This window comes from Bos javanicus, chromosome 14, assembly GCF_032452875.1.
Source record: "Bos javanicus breed banteng chromosome 14, ARS-OSU_banteng_1.0, whole genome shotgun sequence".
NCBI classification, from domain to species: Eukaryota; Metazoa; Chordata; class Mammalia; order Artiodactyla; family Bovidae; genus Bos; species Bos javanicus.
The window spans coordinates 74,874,940-74,892,976 of NC_083881.1; the positions used below are offsets into that span (position 1 = coordinate 74,874,940).

The 18,037-nt window shown below is 35.2% G+C and overlaps 1 protein-coding gene across 1 annotated transcript in view; it reads left to right on the top strand.

Annotated features, from left to right (window-relative positions):
• The window catches only part of MMP16 (matrix metallopeptidase 16), a 386,972-nt gene extending 373,810 nt beyond the window's left edge, over nucleotides 1–13,162 (top strand). Inside the window, exons 9-10 of the mRNA XM_061439431.1 lie at nucleotides 5,285–5,400; nucleotides 11,624–13,162. Of these exons, the coding sequence (XP_061295415.1) occupies nucleotides 5,285–5,400; nucleotides 11,624–11,958 (451 nt within the window). The 3' untranslated portion in view covers nucleotides 11,959–13,162. The remainder of the gene's footprint in view (nucleotides 1–5,284; nucleotides 5,401–11,623) is intronic.
• Nucleotides 13,163–18,037: the final 4,875 nt, after the last annotated feature.

Sequence of the window (18,037 nt, forward strand, 5' to 3'; positions counted from 1 at the left end):
AATATGTTACATATGTTGGAAATTAAAATGTGAACTTCAGAAGCCTCAGCTTTTTTATAAAGTAGCTGAATGTAATATCTTTATATAATCATATAATGGACTGAGTAATATTATGGTTGAATATAGTTAGATGATTTTAATCACATTTAAGTTTACTGAGTATGTATCAAAGCTGACACAGCAGATAACCTGAGGATCCAAGCTACCTATGAGTTTTTAAAAAACTGTGAAATGAAATTATAGTTTTGCATTATCAGCTAGCAAAAAGAGGGGAAAATCGCTTTTATCCTAACAAATTCATACCAAGATTATGTTCCTCTGAAGGAGTACAAAGAAATCCACGTTCCATTAATATTTTCTTGAACTGTGATCTCTGTAAAGTTTATGTTGCATATCAGTGCTCAAAAATGGTAGGTAAAGATGTCTATGAGTGAATAGAGTGAGGGATGAAGGAAAATTATATGGACACAATGAGCATTATGAATTTCAGTGAGGGCCCCAGGAGGGTAAGACGGCATGGAGATTAATATAAGAACGCTATGTCAAGGGAAACACTAGCAGTAGTGGGGTAGAAAATTGTACTAAACTATGAGTCAAAAAGCATTTGAGTTTCACTCTGTGACATTCAAGAACAGCAAATATGGGCGAAACACCCCAAGACACATATTAATCAAATTAACAAAGATCAAACACAAAGAACAAATATTAAAAGCAGCAAGGGAAAAACAACAAATAACACACAAGGGAATTCCCTTAAGGATAACAGCTGATCTTTCAATAGAAACTCTTCAAGCCAGGAGGGAATGGCAAGACATACTTAAAATGATGAAAGAAAATAACCTACAGCCCAGATTATTGTACCCAGCAAGGATCTCATTCAAGTATGAAGGAGAAATCAAAAGCTTCTCAGACAAGCAAAAGCTGAGAGAATTCTGCACCACCAAACCAGCTCTCCAACAAATACTAAAGGATATTCTCTAGACAGGAAACACAAAAATGGTGTATAAATTCAAACCCCTAACAATAAAGTAAATGGCAACGGGATCATACTTACCAATAATTACCTTAAACATAAATGGGTTGAATGCCCCAACCAAAAGACAAAGACTGGCTGAATGGATACAAAAACAAGACCCCTACATATGTTGTCTACAGGAGACCCACCTCAAAACAGGGGACACATACAGACTGAAAGTGAAGGGCTGGAAAAAGATTTTCCATGCAAATAGGGACCAAAAGAAAGCAGGAGTAGCAATACTCATATCAGATAAAATAGACTTTAAAACAAAGGCTGTGAAAAGAGACAAAGAAGGTCACTACATAATGATCAAAGGATCAATCCAAGAAGAAGATATAACAATTATAAATATATATGCACCCAACATGGGAGCACCGCAGTATGTAAGACAAATGCTAACAAGTATGAAAGGAGAAATTAACAATAACACAATAATAGTGGGAGACTTTAATACCCCACTCACACCTATGGATAGATCAACTAAACAGAAAATTAACAAGGAAACACAAACGTTAAACGATACAATAGACCAGTTAGACCTAATTGATATCTATAGGACATTTCATCCCAAAACAATGAATTTCACCTTTTTCTCAAGCGCACATGGAACCTTCTCCAGGATAGATCACATCCTGGGCCATAAAGCTAGCCTTGGTAAATTCAAAAAAATAGAAATCATTCCAAGCATCTTTTCTGACCACAGTGCAGTAAGATTAGATCTCAATTACAGGAGAAAAACTATTAAAAATTCCAACATATGGAGGCTGAACAACACGCTGCTGAATAACCAACAAATCACAGAAGAAATCAAAAAAGAAATCAAAATTTGCATAGAAACGAATGAAAATGAAAACACAACAACCCAAAACCTGTGGGACACAGTAAAAGCAGTCCTAAGGGGAAAGTTCATAGCAATACAGGCACACCTCAAGAAACAAGAAAAAAGTCAAATAAATAACCTAACAAAAAAAAAAAAAAGAAAAGCAAATATGATTAAGACATTACCTTTGAATAATACGATGCCCAATGCTTTGTTATTGACTAAATTGAGTGACCATATATACTAAATCTATGGTTAGGACATCCGCATAAGCACATTTTAATCTGTAATATAAAATATTGGTGAGGGGTTTTGGTGAAATAAGATTAAAATTATGTATATCTACAAAATGCTTCATGAACAGGTCCTGTAACATGAACATTGTTGTAACTAAACCTTGGAGAATAAACATGGTTTCTGAGTATGCAGGAATCTTCCTTAAATCATGTATGGAATGTGGTCCCATTGTCAACTAGAATGTAAAATTGTTCCTTGGTTAGGCAAATTTTAAAATTTGCTTTAAGTTATGGTTTATGCTAACTAAAAATTTCACTTATTGAAAGTTACATCATTGTTTAATCTATCATTGAGGGAAAAAACTGCCAAGTATACTTTGACATAGCATTGAGATGGAGACATAACACAGATGCAAAATGTGCAAATATATGCACCTTAGAATCTGTGAAATAAGGCATTTGATGATTTCTCTGCAAAAACGTTTCTTTATGGTCAACTCAGGAACTAGTTAGTATATACGACTATTGTAAATATCATTGAAATATTTCCTTGAGAGAAAAGATCTGGATATTTTGAGTGCAATCTCAACCTCCTTAAACATGCTCTATTCATCATAGTGTGGTCTGTGATGACATATTCAAAAACAACTTAAATCTGGTGTTTCCATGGGAAACAAATGTGAATGAAAGTGCACTTTAGCTTTGATAGAACTTTGCACTCCCTACTGGTCTTCTTCAATAAGATAGGCTCGGCTACCATGATTTCAGCTCAGTGTTTCTCCCTGAAGCCTTTCCTGATCTCTCTATCAGATCTGCCCTCATCTTCTATGTGATAAGAATCTGTGACAAACACCTGCATCATGTGTTCCCCTTTTTGGATAAAATCTGCCTTGTGAATTACTTATTGGGATATATCCTGAAACAATCTGTTTCTACTTTCTCTGTGAACAGGGAAGGTAGCGGTAGTGCTAATATTCCGCATGTTACTTTTCTAAGGTATCTAGGAATCTGTAGCAAAACATTCTTTACAAGAGCCCACAGGCCAATAGATAAAGGATTCTCCATAGACCTGAAACAGGAGCATGTCCAGAAAAGACTGGATTTTTTTTTTCTTTTTCTGGTTTGAACCAAATATCTAATCTCAATATAAATGCATTGTGTGTTACTCCACAAATCTTTTGGTGTAACGCTACCTTTAGCACATACTAAGACATGTCTAGTGATGGTAGTGGAGGGAGAAAATGTTATCAAACATATTTGGTATGTGTAGAGGAAAGAGTAGACACTTTTGAAATCAAACAGAATTGGTTAGAAATCTACATATCATTCATTGTCCTCCAAGAATTCTCCTCTCAAATGGGGTCAATGACAACTCTTTCATGGGTTTATTGTGATTAAATAATTTAATGCACAGAGCATTATATGCCTGCTCTAAAATAGTCAGTATTACTGTGAACTCCCAATGGTTTCACTCCAGTTTTGTCAATCCTTTTGAATATATGGATACAAAATATTTGACTCTTAGAACAGACATAAAATAAGGAGGAATCCAAAGTAGAGATGTTCAGAGTTTGTTCCTTCAATATCTAGCAGGTCTGTGAAGGTGGCCCAGTGACCACCCTGTGCAGGGATTAGAGTCTGAGAGTTCTGACTCTTGGAAGCTTTGCTTTTATCTGCTTATCTGTCTACACACCAAGGACTCTAGTCGAGACTTGCCCTAAAGTCTATATTCATGTACCCATTGCCTCATCAACAACTCCACTTTGCTAACAGGCATCTGAATTTAGCACACCTAAAACCAAACTCATGATTCCTCAAACCACCCTCACTTACCTTTCCATGCTTCCTATCTCACTGAATGGCAATATTGTTCCTCCGGATGTTCAGGTCCCAGATTCTGGAGTCATGCTCAGCTTTGTTACCTCACATCCTGCATTCATTGCATTCATAAGTAAGCTCGGGGCTTTTCCTTCAAAGCAATCTCCCAACCCCTTGAATTATTATCAGCTCTCCAGCATACTCTGCGGCTCCAGGATTACTGAAATGACGTCACACCTGGTACCCGCGCTGCTTCTTTTCAGTCTGTTTCACTCGCCGCTGCAGTGTGTTCCTTTCAGAAATAAGCCCTATCTTAAAGCTCCTCTGCTGACAGTCTACATTGGCTTCGCATCTCTCTGAGAGGAAAACCACAGGTTTTGCCAGAGCGTAAGGACGACTTAGCAGAGCAGCAGCAGCAAGGGTCTATCTAATCAGAGATGCCTGCTCCCACTCTGAGCTCGTCTCCCCTTTGCTAAGTCAATTCCAGACACTCCAGCCTCACTGGACGCTCAAGCACTCCAGGCTTGTGCCTGCCACGGGAACTTTTGATAACCAGTTACCTTATATGGAGTGGTGTACTCTCCAAAACTACACGTGTTGCTTCTTACTTCTTTCTGTAGTCCACTCAAAATATCAGCTTATCAGAGAGGACCTCTCAATCTAGTGATTTTAAATGGCTGATACATATTCCTAGGTAACTTGTTCTGCTTTATGCTTCTTACTTCTTTCTGCAGTCCGCTCAAAATATCAGCTTATCAAAGAGGACCTCTCAATCTAGTGATTTTAAATGGCTGATACATATTCCTAGGTAACTTGTTCTGCCTTATGTTCTTAAATAGATCTTCCCAGCTCTTTTGATACTACGCATTTATTGATAAATTGTATTTTTTTCCTGTAATCCCTACATATCCTAAAATATAAGGTAAGAACTGAGGCATGTCTGTTGGGTTAAGGTTGTATCGCTAGCACCTACAATAATGCTAGAAACATAGTAGGTGTTCAATAAGTATTTGTTAAATAAATGAGTGGGTAAATGAATCAAAATTATGCTTATTTCAAAAGAAGTATTCTGCTGTATTAGTTTTAAAAATCATGAATATCTCTGATTTCTACACTGGTTGGTGATACCCTTTTGAATTGTAATGATGCTTAGCTAGTGTTTTAAAATTAGTTTTAGCGGACCATAAATATACACTAACATACCCATTTTTAACATATTCAGGAAAGGAAACAATAATTTATGTCCACTGTCTTTGCATGATTTGAATCCATTCTCTAACTCACTAACAGGGATACAAGTAGTATACAGAAGGGATTTAATGGATGTTATTATGTGTATACATAATTGTCTTTCCTGTGCATCTGTTGTTGTTGTTGATTTATCCTTTTTAGGTATTGGAGATATAGTGAAGAAATGAAAACCATGGATCCTGGCTATCCCAAACCAATCACAGTCTGGAAAGGTATCCCTGAATCTCCTCAGGGAGCCTTTGTTCACAAAGAAAATGGTATGCAACACATGTATTATGTATTTCATGAGTTTGCTGAGTAAATGAATAATTTATCCTACTCATTCACTGTGTTAAAAGATTAGAAATGCCCTACTAGGGCTATATCATATTTATATAAACTTTCCTTCATAACTTTGTATTTAATATAATGCTCAAGATGTTCTTCAGCCTCAACCTATTTTAGTTTATTTAAAAAAGTATTTTTAAAAACTGAAGAGTTTTTAATACCATTGAAGTAACCTCACCTATTTATTGCTAAAATTCATGTAGAGATAATAATAACAGGCATATGTGGGACAGGAAGTGATCACAAGAAATGTTTTAAATGTGGGCCGAGTCACAAAGACATCTAGTAATACAGCATGTTGAAGATTATAATTTTTCCTGTGTACCTTTAGATATTTGAGACTCCTGTATCTGTTGGTTGAGTTTGAACATTTCTCTCCTCATTCAAAGATTAGTATGAATGAGCTGTAATAATAATTCAAAATAAAATTATTCATAATATTCCAAGAAAAGAAAAGTGACATGAAACTGAAATATAGAGGGGAAAAAAAAGCATATCTTATCAAATGATTTATAACAGGAACAAGAAAAAAATACATTATGTGGGTACTAAAGAGCATGAAAATTCTATAACATATACGTAACGATAACCAAATAAACATCACTTGCAAAAGCAAAATTAAATGCATCTAGAGGGAGGAGAAACCACAAAAATTTAAGGAAGAATCAAGGGGGTATAAAAAAAAATCAGTGCCATCCACTGAAAACAATGACTGACCATCAACAAATTGCCAGAGTGTAAATAAGCTTCCCACTGAACGCACACTTGAAGGAACTGAGACCCAGGATGATACCAATCAGAAAAGTCCAACGCAAACTGTGTTTTGATCCTCATTATATGTCATTTATCCCACATTCTGTGCAATCATATCCCACAAGTGAAATTCTATAGGCAGAGGCTATCAGAAAGAACCTTGAAGCCTGACTGCAGCACTGACTGGCACTGCGGTGTGTTGAGTATTCTATCTATAGATAGAGATAGATATCTCTATCTATCAGAGAATCAAAGGACCAAGTTAAATATAGCCTGTATGTGACAAAAGCAAAAATCACAGGAGAGGACACATTGAGGTGACACATGTTTGTTTAAGATGAAAAGGAAATCATTAAGAAATAAAGGAAGTCACAATGCTACCAAAATGGAGGCTGCAAAATCACATCAATAACATGGCAAAAAAAAAAATGTTTGACAAACTATGCAAATGCAAAGGACAAAGAAGTGAAAAGATTTGAGAGATGATCACACGGAAGGCAGGAAACTGAGATCATGCCCCCCAAATTATAACTGTCACCAGGAATCTAGTAGAGAAAGGAGACTTCTTGAGGTTAAAGAGGGTTGTTTCAGACCAGATAAAACTGACTTCAGCTAACATTTACAGAATACCTAGCATTGCTCTAGTCTGCCCTCGATAAAAGTCATCACACACTACACAGAAATACATGCAAAGAAAATTATACCAAGATCTTAGCAGTGGTTAAGTAGAACAAGTTTGATAATAATTTCTAAGATTTCTTCCCTTTATTAACATTCTAAAATTAGTATAACTTTTATAATTAAGATAACTTTAATAATCATTTCAAAAGATTGAAAAAGTATGCATAATCTTAACTCCTAGCATATTAACTGTTTTTATTTCCCCTTTCTCTATTCACAAGGCCACTAAAAACTGAGATTTGATACAGGTTTCCTGGAAATAAACCATAATTGTCTAAAAATAACAAATATTCTTGCTGAATCTTGCCCCATGGTTCTTCACATTCTTGTCCATCTGAAAATAATATTTGTTTAAAATAAATGGTTTCTTTACATTCAGAGTTTCATGTTTTCTTTCCACATAGCAAAGAATAACTTTGTAAAATAGTGGCAAAAAAACAAAGCATGTTGGAAAAAATCAGTGCTTCCAAATGACAAAAACTACAGATGAAACTTCAACACATCTATGTCTTCTGTACCTTACCGAGTCCAGCCCTTCCTTTAAGATCCTTAAACACTGAGCTCATTTTTGAACTTTTAGGAGTGCTTGTATATTCCTTTTGGTACACTCACCCTTGCACTCAAAATCTCGTATTACAGGCATCCATTTATATGCCCATTTGTTATCACCTCTAGAGTAAATTCTTCAAGTGCAGTTGCACAGTAACCATTCAATAAGTGTTGTTGAAATTAACTTGACCCCTTTTAGTACTCTACACATTCATCCCATAAAGTGAAGGAAATCTATTTGTTTGAAACTCTTGTTCTGTAGGGTAGCAATATTAATCAGTCTGGAAGGTCGTAGTCTAGAGAGTTTACCAATAGCAAATTCTCCAATTTCAATTCTCTACTCAGATCTCATGCTTGTGTTTTTAACCTTGAACTCAAGTTTTACACAACTTCTTCCCTATGTTTCTTATTGAAGAGAGCAAGCTCAAATTATTGAGTAAGCACATTTATATTTATATTTAGACTCAAAGTAATTCCCTATAAGGGTAACATGTACTTGACAGTCATAAAATCAGAGATGACACAGTAATGAAATGTTTTCTCTAATTCTTCATCCTTCCACCAAGGTAGGAATTTCTTCCTAGGAATCATCTCCTCATCATAATTTTCAAAGAAAAAAAAAATCCCCCAAAGCTTAATCTTGAGCTATAGATTTTTGAAGTATATTTTCATATTAAGGTGGAATATGCTTTCCTATAATACCAATACCTATCGATATTAATTCTGCCACCTTGACCAATGAAATGTGAATATGTGCTGCTGTTTACTGAGTTCCCACCATCTATCAGCTGTGCTACATAAATTTGTTATCTAACTTAATTGTCCAACACAAACACCTCCTTGCCTCATTTATAATTACTTATAAATGAGAAAACCAACATCAGCTAGTTTAAGTACTTACTCGTGATCATGAAATTGATAATATATGTCTAAGGGTTGAAACTAGAACATTCTAGCCTCACTGAATTGCTCTAATACACTCTTTCCAAAGAGGAAAAGCTAAATCATTTCCTATGTTTTATCATTAAGGTAATTGACACTCTGCCATGTCAGGCTAAATTTTTCACTTTGTCATATTGGACATACCTTAGACTTTCTCAGGATGTAGCTTCCTAAGCCATCAGCATCCCAATTTTCACCTGTAACTATTCTTAGTTTAACAATTTTCTTATTTTCCACTTTATTTTTAGCCCACCCCTGAAAATAGCTACAGTAATCCAAAGGATATTTGACTTATGTAAAATATAGTGAAATTATTTCTTGCTTTTGACAGTGTTTTAAGCAGTGGCATGGTTTTTTTCATCATGTACTAAAATTATAGTGAATAATCACTGCAATTACCCACCTTCAAATCTCTAATTGCTGTCAAGCCCCACCTCCTAGGTATTCTATATTTTCTCCTTATAAAATGCAATTTTAAGTTTAATACAAAATTCTACTTTTGACACTGTTTCATTTTGTTTACTGATTACAGCTCCACTTTTAGCCTAGTAAAATTTTGACTTGATTCTGTTGGTATATTAATTCTCTAACCCACTCTCACTCTCTGTTAAAATCTGTCAGTGGGATTCAAGCAAACATTTTCACAATATTCAGTTGATTTATTCACATTTATTAAACATTAATTATCCTCTTACTAATAAATATATGAGTGGAAAACAGAGAGAACACATAGGTACTGCCATGCAGGATCATCTATGAAGTTGTAGCAGGACAGCTATGGTAGACAATCTCTCCTTACGTTTTAGGATTAAGCAATAGAACAATCAAATACAGGAGAAAAAAATACAGGAGAAAAAAAGGTCATCAAGTAACTCATTACAACCTCACTGACTTCTTTCTCAGAATTTCTCAAAAATGATAATTCAGGTAAGAATTCATCTCAAATTTCTACTCTTAGTAAGCATAATATCTACAAGATTACAGCATTAAAGTTACTCACAAAAGAAGAAAAAATAAGTACATAAATTTTCTTCAACCCACTGACATTTCTTAAAGGGTTAAAAAAACCCCAAATCATTGAATGAGATGAATTTTTCAGGATCAAGGTTGGACAGATTTCTGTTATTCTGCTGATGAAACTTCTTGTCTTTAACAAGTGTATTGAGCAAACTACAATTCTACTGTATATGGAGTGTGTTAATAGTGTATAATTTGGCCTGCAGACCAAATGATAAATATGGAAATACGAACTTCTGAATTTTTATATGACACCCAGTGGTTTTCATAGTAATTAGCTTTGACTAAAAATTAAAGATAAGGACACTTTCAGCTGTTGGTTTCCGATCTACAGATGTAAGAAGTTTGTTCACCTGTTTTGAATGTCTGTTTAATTCTAGATCAATGCTATTATTCAACTATGATCATCAAAGCTACTGTTATTTGGCAGGCCCTCAACATTTCTTTATCCAGGTTTCTGAGTAATTACATTGGCTTTCATTAACATGATCAAATACCAGCTCCCTGCAGAAAAATTTGAGTCTACACGCACTAGTTTTCACTTGGCAACTTGTTCTGATTACAAAACTGCCCTTCAAATCTAAAAGCAACAACCAAATTTCATGGCATTGAACAAAATGATTTCTAGAGTGAAGTGACCTGAAGTGACGATCAATCCTAGTTGAAATTTTTTGAAGAGATGTCAGAGGTTTTTTTTTGTTGTTGTTATTATTTTAGGAGTGAGATCTACCACAGCTTGTAATGTTGAACCACGGAGTATGTGTGAAAAGACAGAAATCTCTAAGAGACCTAGTCTTAGAAAACTCATTAAAATTCAGGCTCTAAAGCTAGACCAAGATTTAAGTCCTTTTTCCAGCAGTATTGGGCATATCATTTTATGTCAGAGCTTCAGTATCTTTGCCTGAAAAATATAGGTAATTAATTCTACCTGACAGAGTGTTTGTGAGAATTAAAAGATGTCATTTACTAAGCTTTTACACGAAGATTCTTCCATAGTAAGTGCTCATTGATAGAAGAAGAAACTCTCATTAACAATTATTAACTCAGAAAGTAGGCATACTATTTAAAATTAGATAGCTCCCAAAATATAGTTTTTAAGTGATTATAACATTAACACCTTTCTTTTTAGTTTGTTGAATTTTATCTCAAAGCAAGAATTAAAGTGAAGTCACAAAGAAACTTGACATGAAGAAACTATGAAAGAAAAACCTGGGCTTGTTTCCGGGAAAAACAACAAAAGTTAAGAGAAGAGTCCTAAGAAAAACACATGTATTTGTAGTTTGCAAGTCTGTTATCTGCATCCATCGTATTTTGGAACACAAATCATATGTGTTGCTAAGTTATCTGAGCCTTCTACATACCACCACCTCCTCCTCCATGAAATATAGGTTAGCTGGCAGTATTAAAGACAGAATTATAGATTTATTTACACTTCATTAACCCTTTACTCTAAAAGGATTGATAATGGCTTTTGAAGTTCTGTAAAGTATAGCCAGATGATAAAAATTTCACCTAGTCTATAATAAAGTTAAATAACAAGGACAAAAGGAGAGACAAAATGGGCATGATCTAGAGCTGAAAATGAGATTACTGCACAAAATACAATAAATATCTATTTAATTATTAAAATTCCTAGCAGACCAAGGATATCATCTCCAGTTTCATGATTTATGATTTCTTACGACTTCTTTTCCAAATGACAAAACAAACTTGTTTCTTAGGAGGAGTACAACTATTCCCAGTCTTAAAATGATTAGAAATTTCCCTTGAACTATTTTGCAGAGAAGCCTCCTTTTAATGTATTATGCAATGTCCTCAATAGCTGCATTAGGGCTAACAGGGCTCCTGTTTATAAGGCTGTTTCAGTATCTTTTAATACAGGTTGGTATGCTCACACTAATGTGTAATTCTGCACCAGCAGTTCTATAAGCTAGCAGCAGAGTAGATGCGTATAGCATGGGCTTTTAAGACTCTGTGTAAATAGTATTTCTTCCTCCCTGTTGAGCCGTTAGTAGGCATTTGAGGGCCCAGTTTCTGGACCACAACAGCCAGATCCATGTCAACAGACAGCTGAGCTGGGAAAGGGTTTTCTTCCTAGAAAAATTGAGTGGCCTTAACATACATCTTTTAAGTAGCCTATTTAATTAAATTTCTATACATCTACTCTTTTACAAATAAGTGATTCCTGTGTGTGTGTTTCCCCCCAACCAGGCTTTACATATTTCTACAAAGGAAAGGAGTACTGGAAATTCAACAACCAGATACTCAAGGTAGAACCTGGATATCCCAGATCCATCCTCAAGGATTTTATGGGCTGTGATGGACCAACAGACAGAGAGAAAGAAGGACACAGCCCACCAGATGACGTAGACATTGTCATCAAACTGGACAACACAGCCAGCACTGTGAAAGCCATAGCTATTGTCATTCCCTGCATCTTGGCCTTATGCCTACTTGTCCTGGTTTACACTGTGTTCCAGTTCAAGAGGAAAGGAACACCCCGCCACATACTGTACTGTAAACGCTCTATGCAAGAGTGGGTGTGATGGAGGGTTTCTTCCTTTCTTTCTTTTCTAGGAGTTTGTGGTAACTTGAGATTCAAGACAAGAGCTGTTATGCGGTTTCCTAGCTAGGAGCAGGCTTGTGGCAGCCTGATTCGGGCTGACCTTTCAAACCCAGAGGGTTGTTGGCCCTGCACATGAGTGGAAATGCACTCATGGGGAAGCTTCCATGATGCACAGTATCTGCTGTTCTTCAGTCCTCTGTCTTTCTTTGTCATTCAGTTCTAGGCCTTTCCTCTGCACGCTCAATGCCCAGTTAATTTTCAGGATTACCTAAAGAGGAAAAAGAAGAAAAGATTCTTCTTAAAGGTTTCTAATATTATGTTTTGTTTTGTTTTCTGACGTCTGAGCCCATTTCTGGGGGGAGAAAAGCAAAATGGAAAACCCACGAATTTTTGCTTCATAGCAAGGAAAAAGAAAAGGCTAAACAAAAAACCCACCATTGAACTTTCAGGAAAGTGTGAAGACCCAAAACAGCTTCGTCTCCAAAGAAGATAGCTCTCTGACTGCTATGGATAGTCTCCCGTGCTTCATTTTTGTCAGGTGGGAGACCTGGAACACACATGCAGGACTCTAGACTGTTGGGACAGCCATTTTCCAACAAACAAGGGGCCAAAATATCTGCAATATAGTAACAGCCTTAATACTACATCCATTTTTCATTTTATACAGCTGTTCTCAGCTATGTCTTCAATGTTTCATCACATTTATATTCACAGCTACATTCAGATGGGACCTTTTGGTTGTTTTGAAGTGTTTCCAAGCCCCTTCCTGCCACCTCACCCCGACACCATTGTGATAATCTCCCCAAGTCGTACTAGGCCATTGCCCCAGGCCTTCCATGGGTCTGTCAGGAATATTCATTATAAGGGGAGCAAGAAGCAGTATGTCTTTAAAGTGGTTTAAAATGCCAGTCATTTTCTAAGGGTATGTGACTCCAGTAATATAGTGGTGTAACCCTTTGAGAACTATCAAAGCAGCTTTCAGAGTCTTAGGACCTGGTAAATTATAGAAGTGGGCAATGGTAAAAACAGGCATAGGTTCAAGGAGTTCAGGTTTTTAAAACAGATATCCTATAGCCCCATGTAATTTTAAGTGATTTACAGTACTACATAAATGCATTTATAACAAACAGAAATGATGTTACTTGCCAAACATTTTCTGGCAAATAAAAAGGTATTTTATTAAATATCTTGTAAGAGTGAAATTTTATTTGAACAACTGATTATAACAGCCTGTCTTTTTTGTTGTCATTGTCGTTGTCGTTAGACACACTGAATTTCTGTTTTAAAATCCATTGCATGAAAAATCAGCTTTGCCATGGAACATGCCATTAGCATTGCCATCTTACGAATGAATTAAAATGATGACTCTGAGATTGCATGAATATACTCCAGTGTATTAGCTATTGCATGTCAACCATAGTTCTCAAAGGGTTAGTGTGGCTTCTGGCATTTAGCCATCCATTTGATCGCTGACAGAGCCAAGAGACCACCAAAGCATCTCACTGTTGAGTGTAATTTGTCCTATAACAGCAGGACTGTCATTTCCATGTGACCTGCAGAGCAGGTTTGTATCAATATTTTTTTCCTAGAGAAAAGTCAGCAACTGACAGACCTCTTAATTGATTTTTTTAGGAGCTGCTTCTTGCAGTGAAAGGCTTTACAGCCACTGGGCTGTGAACTTATTAGAGATGGTCAGAAGGAATGCACCCCATGAGTCAGACATTGGCTTTGTGTGAAAGCCAGCTTTTGAGGGGATTAGCTTTTGAAACAATGAACAGCTTGCCTTGAACTTGATTACTGATCTGTTGACTGTCAATAACAACAACTTAAACATTATCTTCTGTGAAAATTTTCCTTGAAGAGTCCTGTTCTATGTCTTTGCCCTTTGACCTTTAACTTGCACACTGGCACAAACTGAGGGAAATCTGGTGTTGCTTCTCCATTGGAGTGTTAATTGACCTCTAAAAGCCTAATAAGCATGAGCTGTTTCCTTAGAGAGAAAAGGCCCGTTGATGGTGGATCCACAGATGGACACTTTGCTCTTTACATGCACACTTTAAAAATGCCCTAAAGGTAGAAGTGACTTTTAATTTTCCTTTAACATAATTTCAAGTCTAAATTCATCATTTTAGTATAAATATAAAACTATGGGGTTAAAAAAAAAAAAACACCTCAAACTACTTGAATGGCCAGTGTGGCTTTTATATAAAGCAGGAATTTTATACTAGTGAAAATTTCTTACTCATTTACTAATGATACACATTTCCAGATGATTTTAATGAGTGTAGGTATATATTCTTATTTGGAAATGGATAGTTTGGCTGCCTTGAATTTGTATTTATACTCAACATAGCATGACAATTAGAATGCCTTTCAGTTAAACTACATGTTTATAATTCGGTTGGGGAAAATGTTTTGTAATCATGGATGGCATGTTGCAAAGCCTTGCAGACTGTTATTTCTTACAACCTATACGTAAAATGAGACTATGAAAAAAGAATAAAGAAAGAAGAATTGCTGATGGCTTTACGGCAAAACATGATGCAACAGCAGACTGTCTTTTGACAAGATTCTAATGGAGATTATGTATGTGAGGGACAAGGACGCAGGGGAGAGACCCAGCACGAGCCCCGTAGCTTTACTTCAGTGCTTCCATTCCAGAGGGTGCTGGTGGCGTAGAGTCAGTCACTGTCCTGAGCTTGGAGGAAGGACCATATACATAAGCTCATTTATATGATATTTGCTTGTGGGAGGGTTTAATATTTTTCAGACCTTGATGCCAAGAAAAAAAAAATAACTGGAAATTGTATTTTGCTAAAGACTGAAATGAGGAACTATGTCATTTGAGGACATATGTAAATCATTGAGGAATTCCATCAACCTGCATTGAAAATTGATTTATTTTTTTTCCTCCAAAATGAGAAAGAAACTAAAGAAGCACTCTTTGGTCTCTTTACTCAGTTGTCACAATATCCTGATTCATCGTAAGACTATAAATATATAAGGGCTAGAAAATAACCATAGCATTAAGAAGAGAAAGGTTCTGTCATTATGCTTGCATTCTGGAAACATCATGGAAAAGTGTTGGGTCATATTTTTTTTTAATATGAAATGAGATTTATGTGATAAGAAAAGGCATATATAGCTAATCTCTTTATTAGAACTTTGAATTTTCAGGTTGTGAGATTACAAGAGATAAGAAAACATTAAGTACGGCATAATCACAAACATCGGGATTCTATTTGCTTATTGTACAGCAGGCACTTTGTATGGTTGCTAACTCCTCTTTCACTTGGGGTTTGGGGAAAATGTCAATCCTAATGGAACAGCGGAAGGGAGAGTGAGTAATTGGTCTAGCACACTGATTCAAAACCAATGTGAATAATAAGAACAGTTTAGTATCAATAGAGGTATACACCCAGCAAATATTTTCCAACATTCTATCACTGATAATATGGAAATTTCAGACCTAGGGTTTCCTAAGTCAAAATTAAAACACATTCACAATCACAAAAAATAATTCTCCTTCTGTTTCATTATTTTCCATTACTTTAATATAAATACAAATGTAAACAAAGTAATGTTTTTACATAAATTAACTATAGAGTTTACAATTTTAGCCAAATATTATTTTTCTATATATTATTACCTGGACTGAATGAAATATTAAAATAGCCAATCAGTCTGTATTCTCTATAAAGCAGTAAATCCACATCAGACATGTGGAGGAGGCTGTGAATTTAACTGTTGACCTGTTTTAGAACAATGTTGTCTTTGACATGGCACCAGAACAGGTGATCACGGATGCTCTTTACAATCACAAAGATAATATGGATAAGTTAGAGACCATCATATGATACTAGCAAAGACAAATTCTGTTATAAATCAGAGGGCAAGGCTTTTCTGAGTCAGATTGTAATAAATTACTAAGTAATACTTTACAAAATAATTACTAAGTAATAAAGGATAGAGACTGATTTACTGAAACAAGAGAGTTTTACTTCTAATATTCAAATTGCTTTTAATCTTTTTCTATTGGCATATAATTTGTCACATACGATATACTTGTTTTTATTCACTTTCTATGGATGATTTAAAAAACACAGTGTGGTGATGAGAACATTGCCCAACTTCACTGACAATTCCAATACCTGGTGATGTGTATATACTGGATCCTAGGGATAGTAGTATAATACTTTGCATTTCTACATATAGGCTGGTATCTCTAGTATGCTACAAATACACATCCATGCTTTGTGGATCTTATAGTAGAATATGCAGTGTGTCCATATTGACTAAACTCAATGTGCTACCTGAAAAGAAATGGATATTATAATCAAATAGACTGAAAATAATCTTTTAACACAAAAGTCATGAAAATAATCTTTTTTTTAAGTTTGGAATTATTTCCAGAAATGAATAAAGCAGTGATTTGTGACAGTACTGAATCTGTGAGACGGTGACATATACTGAGAAAACCTAGTAGCTGGTGGTGAAATCTTTTTCAGCAAACATATTAGAGAATTCATTTAACTTTTGATTCTCTCAAGAACACATTCCAAAATATCAGAGGTTAAACCAGAACATACTATCTAAACCAAAAATGTTGAATTCAGATGAGCCATTACAAATAGCTGTGAGTCCAGTCTTAGGATATCACAAAAGATTTCATGTCAGTAGAATCTAACCACTACATTGCATCTCACACACCTTCATGATTGATTTATTTATGATGTGACTTATGATCACAGTTTATAACTGCCAGAGCATATGTATCTATGTTACAGAGTCTATGTTGCCTAGTAGAGAACCATAGCTTCATCAAAGAAGTTATAATTAAAAAGTTAGAGCTTCCTAAAGGGAAGAAAAACTTCATAATAAAGAATGCAGCAACCAGGCATTGCACTGCACTATAAATTTGAATGCTAAATGTTAAATTTATTAATATAGAAGTGAAAGAAGAGGAAAAATGAGTTTTTGTAAAATATACAAAACATCCTATTGCATTCTTTAATACAACTGGAAATTTTACTTTAGCCAGTGTAAAAATAGTAGAACCATGCAACTTCAAGCTCTTCACAGAAGTGATGAGCATGTGATATATCAATGTATATAATTAGACATTGGTTATTAGCTGTTACCCTGCATAAACACATCTGGTACTCATGCATTGCCTTCTAGGCTAAAAATGTCAACGTTAGATATTCAGTAAACTCAATTGGAAAGATCTATATAATATTAGAATTTCCTAAGAAAAGCCATGTCCCTAGGATAGAAATTTACCTCAATAACCATATAACACAAAACACTTGGCACAGTAGCAAAGAAGTTGCCGAAGTGTTCTAGTCTCATCTAATTGTAAGCTTTGTCTTTCATGTTCTACTCAAATCATTTTTCATTTGTTTCCTTTGGTGTAATTTTGAAATGATTCTGATATATTTCAGGTCAAATTAATAACACCCAGTTGCAAATATCTCTTCCAACATTTTATACATATATCTACTTTGAAATTTAAACCAATAGTATATAAAGCCTAAGAATGAACATTGATTTGACAAATTCAGAGAAATGGAGTATAAAACAGATGTGATGCTGCAAAATTTCTGTCGATTTTCTGGTATAATACTGAAGTATCAGCCTTCAATTTCTAAACACAGTTGTGAGCTTATAACTGGATGTGACATGTATTAAAGATTTAGAACAAAGCTAATTCTTTGCATTAAGTAAGGGTGTAGGATCATGACTGCTGTAGTGCCGCACCTCAGGCATCTGTAACTAAAGCTCTTTAAAGAAAATGAAGGCGTAACCAGTAATCCATGTTTAGTGCATAAGTATAAAAAGGTACATATTCTGAAGTTTTATGAAGATAATTCTGAAGATTTATGAAGACTCTATGCTTTTTCATTTTAAAGAGCAGCAGGTCTTAAAATGTGTCTTACTAGCTCTGGACTGGGAATAATGTTCAAGTTTGCATCCACCCAGCGAGTCCTTTACATTCAAGATCACACTGGACAGTGCAGGAAAAACACATCATAAACTAGAATGTTTTGCGGATGCAC